Source organism: Fistularia commersonii, chromosome 18 (assembly GCF_037954325.1).
Source record: "Fistularia commersonii isolate RoL2024-O1a breed Wild chromosome 18, RoL_Fcom_v1.0, whole genome shotgun sequence".
NCBI classification, from domain to species: Eukaryota; Metazoa; Chordata; class Actinopteri; order Syngnathiformes; family Fistulariidae; genus Fistularia; species Fistularia commersonii.
This window is the reverse complement of record NC_141301.1, coordinates 6,480,710-6,489,756: the sequence shown is the minus strand read 5'-3', so window position 1 is coordinate 6,489,756 and position 9,047 is coordinate 6,480,710. Positions and strand designations below refer to the sequence as shown.

General features: G+C 36.6%; 2 protein-coding genes across 5 annotated transcripts in view; one reads left to right on the top strand and one right to left on the bottom strand.

The window, feature by feature from the left end:
* Positions 1–13: 13 nt before the first annotated feature.
* Positions 14–3,864, bottom strand: bcl7bb (BAF chromatin remodeling complex subunit BCL7B b). Its single transcript, XM_086164704.1, has 6 exons — positions 3,726–3,864; positions 3,172–3,247; positions 2,996–3,083; positions 1,489–1,647; positions 1,136–1,239; positions 14–608 (listed from the first exon to the last, which is right to left on the bottom strand). The coding sequence occupies exons 1-6, from the start codon at positions 3,815–3,817 to the stop codon at positions 537–539; spliced, it is 591 nt and encodes a 196-aa protein (XP_086020830.1). The 5' UTR covers positions 3,818–3,864; the 3' UTR covers positions 14–536.
* hip1 (huntingtin interacting protein 1) overlaps positions 3,747–9,047 on the top strand; it is a 67,101-nt gene continuing 61,800 nt past the window's right edge. Inside the window, exons 1-2 of one of the 4 annotated variants that reach the window (XM_086164702.1) lie at positions 3,747–3,891; positions 7,439–7,593. In XM_086164702.1, the coding sequence (XP_086020828.1) occupies positions 7,477–7,593 (117 nt within the window). In that variant the 5' untranslated portion in view covers positions 3,747–3,891; positions 7,439–7,476. Of the gene's footprint in view, positions 3,892–6,443; positions 6,578–6,805; positions 6,880–7,244; positions 7,333–7,438; positions 7,594–9,047 lie in introns of those variants that run through there. The other 3 variants (XM_086164701.1, XM_086164698.1, XM_086164700.1) reach the window with 3 other exon arrangements.

The following is a 9,047-nucleotide window of genomic DNA, read 5'->3' as shown; positions in this document are numbered from 1 at the left end:
CAGCTCGACAGCATCAACTGACACAAAAGAAGCTTTTATTCAGTTTTTAAAACAAAGCATTTTCTGTTCATAATAGGGGCTCATAAATAAATTAAAAACTATAGAGTAAGCCAAATACTGCCTTCAATTGCGAGCTTCAAATTACTTGAAAATGGCATGTGTAAAACACTATCCGCATTAAGCAACCCAAAAACGTCATGTAAAGTTAAAAAAAAAAAACATGAAAGCAAAGCTCAACTCTTAAAGAAAAGATGAAAAGCACTTAATTTGCAGAAATGTAGTTATATATGGAGTTATATATACAGTGTATGAAGTTAAAGTGATTGCCTATGTTATTAGAGTGGGGGGGCAAGCCAAGGTTTAGCAATAAATGTATCTTGGCATTTGCTTAAATGCAAAAAAGATAATTATTATAATGCAATGAGATAATATGTATGAAGTAATTCTTTGAGAAAACTTCAGATTTGAAAGCTTAGCTAATTTGACAACTTAGGGCAGTTTTTTTGTGCATTTCAGTAGTTAGATATTTTAAAAAGCTATCTGAGAACAGCATTTTCTCCCGTGCAAATCTTCTTTAAAGGAGGTGCTCCTGATTCATCCAGCTCTTCCTGTTGAAAAAAAAAACAACAAAAAAAATCGACATCTTTAATATATCTGTGGAGGTTCTCAATCATCCAGGTCATGGTGAATTCTTGTCGAAAGTTCAGTTGCCAAGACAATAAGATTTCGACAACAATCTTTAACATCTTAGACAAGAATCTTTAATGTAATTTTTCTGATCCACTTAATTATTTTAAAACGTATTTTTGTATCTCCGTAACCTTAAAAAACACCCAAGATATTTATTATACAGTTTTTAATCCATCCATTAATTTTATTCCAAACTATTTTGAATAATTACCTTCTGTATACAGAATTACATTTACTTTAGTACATTTTCGATATTTTTTTTGTGTCTGTCAGAAATTGTTTTGATACCAATTTTAAGCACAAAAGGTCTTTTAAAAAAGGGTAATAAATAAAAGTAGATTGAAGTGTACAATGTTTAGAGAACTTGTGGTGTTGAGCCCTCATATTTGACTGCAAGACAATAAATCAGGGTTGCAAAAGGTTAAATCAAGGCCAGAGAAGGAACCTGTGTGTCTGCTGAGCTCCGTCTGGTAGTTTCTGCAGAATGAAGATCCTCCTTGATGAGTGTAGGTGGCTCATCTGCCCCCTCCTGTCCAGAGTGAACTAGTTCTATTTTCATAACAATATATACTCATTAATGTGACAAGTGAACTTGTTAAAACAATAAAAAAGTTTTGTTAGTGGTCATAATTTAACTGTTATCACTAATCAAACATAGCATATTATATGTAGAGCTCCCTGTGTCAGGTGAATAAAACTAAGTCAGATAAAGTGATGTGCATTACCACATTTTTCAAAAATACATTATGTAGGTTAAAAATGTGAGTAATCCTAGGGTTGACGGAACCATTCACATACCATCCACACTTTCCTGGCCAAGCATTGGTGGCTGAGAGTCTTCTGTTCGAAGGCTAGCAGTATGTGGAGGGCTAACCTGCTGGGAGCTGGAGGTGCTGCTACTGTTATCCATCTTGGGCTGGTAGACATCAGACAGGAAACTCTGGTTGCTGTTTTCATCTGAAGAAAAGAGTACCCTAGTGTTACTCTTGGCTTAGCTTTGTGTGTACATGGGTTTGAAGTATGGCTAGGAGATATTGCTACGAATAATCACAAAACAATCACAAAATAATCATATTCCAAAACCCATTTTAGATATCATTAACCATTGGAATATCTACCAATATATACAATTATACAATTATATACAATTGTATATTTGCCAATATATACAAGTGTATGCAGGGAACACTGACTGGTTATTTAAAAAGAAATAAATAGAGGAAGTGCCAAGTTTGGGAAGATGCCCAATTTGATACACTCAATTGAATGTAGTAGTGGGGTGCAGTGGTTATCTTTGACAAGCAATGTTGGTAATCTGATACTTAATACATTAATGAATTCAGAATTTTGTAATTTCTAAAATACAACTACCACCACCACCATCGCCACAACCAACACCAACAACCATAATAACAATAATGTTTTGGGACAATATATGCATAAATGCAAATTGTAATTGTTTTCTATTACAGTTTACATTTATCTAATTATAGCAATCAAACATACTTTGAACAATCAAAACAATTTGCTGAGAAAAAGATACATTCACAGGGTGTGTTTCCAGTATCAAAGAATAAACCAAGTACAGAATGTTTTATTCAAAAATGTTGATGGAAAATAAATTACCTTCTACTAAGTATGTACTTAACTTTAAAATTACTGTGTATTCTCTTGCTGTTTTTCATTGTATACCTTGGTCAGAAGAATCAGAATCAGAACACTTTATTGATTCCCAGGGGGAAATTACTCGTAATTGCTGTGGCTCACAGAGTACAGAGTCAGTGATCCCAGTCAGCAATCAGTTGATAGTAAACTATTGTCAATGGCACTCCCTCTGGCAGCATCACAAGGATGATCTATTTTCTTTTTATTGAGTTATCATGTGTGACTGTCAAAAAAACATTAGCGTTTCAGAATCCCGTATATATCCACCAAAACAGTTTTGACTGACTGGTGATCCAGTTGAACTACAAGTCCAACTAGCGGTGTATTCATTTTTACATTTTAGAGGACAGTAATTATCATGATATTAATGACAAAGAGATGAGCAGAGTAATTCTAGACTTTTTTTTATATATTAACATCATCTGACATTTGAAATAAAAATGGTAATAAAATAAATAAATAAGCAAAGAATAGTTCAAATAAAATATAACATGAAGTGAGATTTTATCACTGTTTGTGATATTAAGGGAATCAATATGATGTCACAGTTAGAGAATATTTTTCAGTCATTGGTGTAATGCCCACACTAAGTTACAGGATATGAAGACGGTCTTAATACAAATTAATAAAAGCAACCCACCAGTGAAATCCAGTAAAGAGTTGGTGTTTTCAAGAACTACATCTTTTAGCCCCCTCACCTCTCCACCTGTGGATTTGGTGCGATATATCTGAAACACAAACGTGATGTTAGTCTCATAATTTCATCATAGACATAATGTTTGTTGTTAAAATCATCAAGCACACAAATGACCTCACCTGCTTTGTTTCTGTCACTGGAACCCACTTGAATATACGCAGAGATGTGTCTCCAACAGTCACCCATTTCTTCTCCCTAGGGTTGAAAGTAATAGATTAATTTCGGCCGGACGCTTTTTGAGTCTCAGCTTACACGGCGACATTAATCCGTGACATGACATACCGTCAGGAATCTTGTCTTCTTTGTACCCATATTTCAGACTGCTTACTAATCAGACACTAATGCCGGCATACTTATCGACATTTTACAGCCCGAGTTGCAATTGCATGGGGGAAAATGGTGTTGCCTACGATCGTTTGTGAAATAACGACAATCAGTCGTCTACAGCAGTCTCTTAGATGCGCTCTCGATGAGAAACTGAAGCCATATTGACAGCTCTCAGCACAAAAATAGCTAGCCCCGCCTTTACTATCAAATAAAGACATTGGTTGGCTACTAGCACCGTCAATCACCTAACTTTTCCGACTGAAGTTTGTTGAGCGACGCAGCAGCTATCAACCCACGGTCTACTGGTACAATTCCCTCCATATTGTACTTCAGACAGCCTACGTACCATTTGCGTACTTTCTCGATGGCCGCCAGGACCTTTTTAATGTCATCTTTTGCCCGACTCCGAGTCTCTGCGCGTCCAGATCGTCCCGACATCTTGATGCAGTTGTGATCTTTCTACAGATGCATCTGAAAACTTCAAGACCAAGCCCCAGTTCTTCGTTACAGTGGTAATCTCGCGAGACTTCTCAATGCATTTTTTTCCTGTGGTGTACCTGAATGTCTTTGTACCGTTTTTTTTTTTTTTTTGTTTTTTTTTTTTTTTTTTTTAACAAGCAGCCGTGCCCCTTACAGCACTTCACAGTGAAATACTTCTAAATACAATAATGTCAGCATTGTTTCCTATTTATTTATTACCCTAATTAAGTCCAAACGTCTTATCTTGGGGGTTGGCTCTCGAACGTGAACACGCCTTTGCTTTGCCGGTATGTCTGGTTTTGCTATTTGTGAAAGCCTGTTTTTAAACAAAAAAAATTGTAACATTATGTCTGATTTAGAATTCTGGTCCCCACTTTGACCACCAGATAGCACTGTTTAACCAGAAAGGAAACGAGACATATTTGTGTATTGCTTGTATTCAGTTAAATTATTGAGAAACTTGTTCATCTCATGAAAACACATGTCAATGATTTCTGACAATTTTTACTGTTCATTTTTCATCTTTAAGTTTCAAGATCCATTGTGCTGGGTCGTTATAAATTGAAGTAGGGGAAGGAGAGTTAATTTTGTTTCTCTGAGCTAAATTATTTCTTACTTTGTTTATTTTATTTTATTTTTTTTCGCTTTTTCATTGTTGTTTCTATCATGAAGATTTTCTGTTATGAATTGTTTGATTGGTATCAATGTTATGCATCCCTTTAAATAAACCTAATATTTTATGTTTTTATCTCAGAATTATTTAAGGGAGAGCAATTATTGCTGACAGGAAATAACATTTTGTTTGTGTAACTTGCTTGAGTAAAGAGAGCAGAGTCAGCTGTCTTTAATCCATCTGAATGGACACTGGGTTTTACAGTGGTATTGTCCATGAGAAAGTCTCCTTTCAAAATGTAGTATTGTGTGACGGCACAAAAAGAGATGTGCTAAATAATTGGAAAATTATTCTCTCAGTCAGCAATCAGTTGATGGTATACTACTATATGGCAGGATAATAAGAGTGATGTCTTTTTTTCATTTTTTTGGAGCCTTTTTTAAAATTATTACATATGATTATAACAAGACATTGTCGTTTCAGAGTCACTAATATACCCCCCCAAAAAGTTTTGATCATATGATTTATTAAAGTGCTGATCTTGTTGATCTGCAAGTTTTGTAAATTGGATTCATTCTAATTTCCAATTTGAGATTTATTTTTTGTTTAATTTTTAGGCGTGGGCTTCATTAAACTGTTCATGTATAATTGTCTGAAGTGATCATGCCAAGAGCATCCTGTAGCAACATATACATGCGAGGGCTACTTCTTTGGATAGTCTGAATCCATAATTCATGAACCCTCATGACAACGGTGAAAAGGATTTGATTGTCTGTTATAACAATAGCAACATTCAACATTCAATGTGAAAGAACTGTACAAATACTAAAAGAAAACTTTATTAAAATAAAATTTCACAGATCTCAAATGATTCTTAGATAAGAATGTTATATTTTAGGCAATTTTTGCTTTGTATTTTGTAAATTCCTCCCATATAGAACTGATACGATTCGGGGTCATTTCTTGTAATATTTGAGGTATTTTTGTTTCTAATTTTTAACAAGTTTCCCAAATTAATTTCAGGCATTTTCTTGCCAAATACAACATCCTTGTTGATTTTCAGACTATTTCTTGATGAGTCTTTGATTTATTCTATTGTGAGGCAACTTGCACAAATTGAAAAAAAGCTAAGACAACATATTTTGACAAATAAAAGCATTGTGGAAAAATACAACGATTACCAAAATAGTCTAAAATAAATTCCTCTAGAATCACATAGAAGAAGAACATTGATTGTATTCGGACCAGTGTAAAATGTGCTGTCCTTAACTAGTTCGTTTAAAAAATAATATAGTATTTCTGATTAGTAAAATACCTGCTTTGAGTGTGTAACAGAGCAGAAATTTTAAGTTATATTTTATTGGTTTTGCGATTAGCTTGTTTTGTCTTTCATTCTGCTTTCTTCCTTATATTGTTTCTGTTGTATTGATTTTTTCTTGTTAATGTTAACTATGAGTAGAGTTCTCTGAATTGTTTTGTCAGTGTGCTCAATGCAAATCACATCACCCTTAGTTAGACAAGATCATTTAATCGATTATCATCTTTCATCTATCATCTTTCTTATCCTTAATAATAAATTAGATGTCGTCAGATGCATATTAATTAGAGAGGGAGGATATGAAGGTAGCTGGTGTGAGAGTGGATACAGAGAATAGAGTCAGATGGAGATGGTTGATTTACTGTGGCGCCCCCTGAAGGGAAAAGCCGAGAGGAGAGGATCCATATTAACTGTTTACCGTGAAAAAGCTGCACCTCAACAAGAATGTTCTTTTGATTTTTCTCGTGAACAACTATACTAATCTCCAAATAAGATTAAATGAGAAGCTGTTTAAGTATAAATGCACTAAATCGAGCGGAATGGGATAGTTCGCTCCCGTAATATGTCGCAGCGGCAGCAATTGTGTACTCGCTCTGATTGGTAGCATTACCGCAAAGACTCATGGGAGTGCTGTGGTCGTTCCCAATGTGCATGTTTTTTTTACTGTTCATGACAAATTTCCAATGCAGCTATCAACCCCGGTGCCTAGTGGTTCAATGTGGGACAAATTGAGTCGAGTTTGGTTACTATGTTTCCAAGGGGTCACCACGGTCGAGACTAACATGTTGTATGTCATAATTTCTTACACGTTCATATTAGAAATGTGTTGATGACATGTCATACCTTGCATGTTAATCGCAAAAGTGAAATTCGGGAACAAGTCAAATGTTTTCGCCCTATTATGTCTGGGACTCATGAGAGGCTACCATTTTAATATATTCTCGTTTAATTATGTTTGACCATGCTTACAGCCGAGATGGCTCGGATTGTGACATTTGCGACAACCAAGTAACAATGGTGGTCCGTGAGTCCCTTTTTTTCCGGTAGCCGATGTTGCTTTGAAGACAATGTCTGTGAAAGCCCGTGGGCGTGAGCTGAATTTACCATTTGCTTTTGTCTAAATGAAATAATGTCAGTATATTCGCATAAAGGCTACATTTAAGCTGGATTCGTGTTATCCCTGCAAGCTTGCATGTCTAAATGAAAATAATGTCATTACATTCGCATAAAGGCTACATTTAAGCTGGATTCGTGTTATCCCTGCAAGCTTGCATAAATTGTCGATGACGAGCTTCCAATCTATATAAATACGCTTAATGCTAGTGTTTATTACAGTAATCACTAACCGATTAGCGTTTGTAAATGTGCCGAAAGTGAATATTTGAGTTATCAAAATTTAAACGTCTTTGAATGTATTTATACCGCAGTGGTGGCGTTATTTTGAAAGGGAGCAAGCGGATGTCGTGTTTGTGCCTGATTTGAGCTTGTGCCGCTCAGCCTCCTGTCAATGATTGGAGTTTGATAGAAAGGGCAAATGGCAGAGTAAGGGAGTCCAACCCAGCTTGAACAGCTGCCCGCCATAGTCACTGCACTTTTTTTTAATTTTAGTTTTCGACGGATTTTTTTAAAACTTTATTTCTCATTCCAGTTGTTCGTCGTTCTGTTTCCCCGTGTGAGTCGGCGTCAATGGATCGAGTGAAAAGCTCCATGCAGCAAGTACCTAACGCTATTCCTAAAGTGATTCGGAGGACGGGAGGGGCCAACAGCTTGGAGCTGGAAAGGGAAAGCTTCGAAAAAGGACAGGTAAGTAGCGGGGAGATAGGTGTGGAGCATGATGTGGTGCTTTAGCCATGGGAGAATGTGGGGTACCCGACATTTCTACGTAAATACTTGAAAGCTTGTACGATGACACTGTCTTGGCAGTTCACGTGATATACGTGTAAGTCAGGGTCCCTCTTTAATCAACAAACTGGGTTATCATGCTAATGCTTGCTTTAACCTTCTGTCCATGATAAGTCGAGACACCACCAGTCAACAAGGTTTTTTGAAATGTAGGCCAGCTGCCGTTTTATGCATTCTGTGTCGTTTATCTGATTAACTGAAGGGGGTGGGGTGGGGTGGGGTGGGGGTAAATAAAAACAAAAAACCCGGGAGCTCAGTCGTGATGAACTTCATAGTGGTCAGAGCTGATCTGGGAACACGATATGAATCGCGTTGCTTTAAATCTCAGCGTGAGTGGCACTGCTGTTGTGGTAGGCAACCTGGTGCTTTCTGCCTGCTGCCTTCCTTGCTTCATATCCCCCTCTCTAAGAGGAGGGGAAGAAAGTAGGTCACAGGAATCGAGGCAGCCCAACAGACCATGACAGAGCAGCGACATGCTCCTCCCATTCACTGTAACTCTAAATCACGCACTAAACTTATTGTTGTCTAATTGCGCATAATTGTTTTTTAGATGGTAGAACGTAGCCAGCACCGCTTCTTTCCCAAGATCAACGTGGAGGCAAGAACAGAGGTCTGCATAGCTTTGCGAAGTTACTCATCTATTTCAGCTTCCTGAGATCAAACCCCTGTAGAGCGTTGAATCTTGAGCCCATTATCATAAATCAACATGTTCACAGACTGAGACACAAGAGAGCCTGGGTTAATGTTCAGGTGTTGGACCCAGTTCTGTCCAGAATGACCTCGGGCGTTATTGGAGTTTTTAAGGCAGCACAGAAAGATCAAAATTCATGGAACTTATTGGCTTCTAGTCAGTTACAGTAACAAGATAGGCAACTTACTTTATATGCAGTATACAGGAGTTGACAGAGTTACAAAAATATTGAGTTTCTGATTATTTATTGTGAACCTATTCTTTAATTCATGTTAAATAATGAACACCAAGGTTTGATTAAATACATGGTTCATTGTAGTTTTTTCTCTCCTGAGCAATTCTTTATCAATTTCCAAATGACAAAAAAAAAATGCCAAGAGTAAATAGGTTGTCCAAAGCACATCTATTTAGAAATCACCAAAAAAACAAAGGCTTTGTTTACTCAAGAACATAACAGGAAAAATATTTTAAAGATGAATCTTGTCAACAGCATAGCACATATGTGTATATATACATATCTTTAGATGTTTCCTGTTCTTCTATTAGTAGTTTTTGGTTTTGAATGAAGGACAGCATGGTGGTGCAGTGGTTAGCGCTTTGGCCTCACAGCACGAAAGACCCTGGTTAGATTCCCTAAAATACGCGTGTTCCCCTGTTCCTGTGT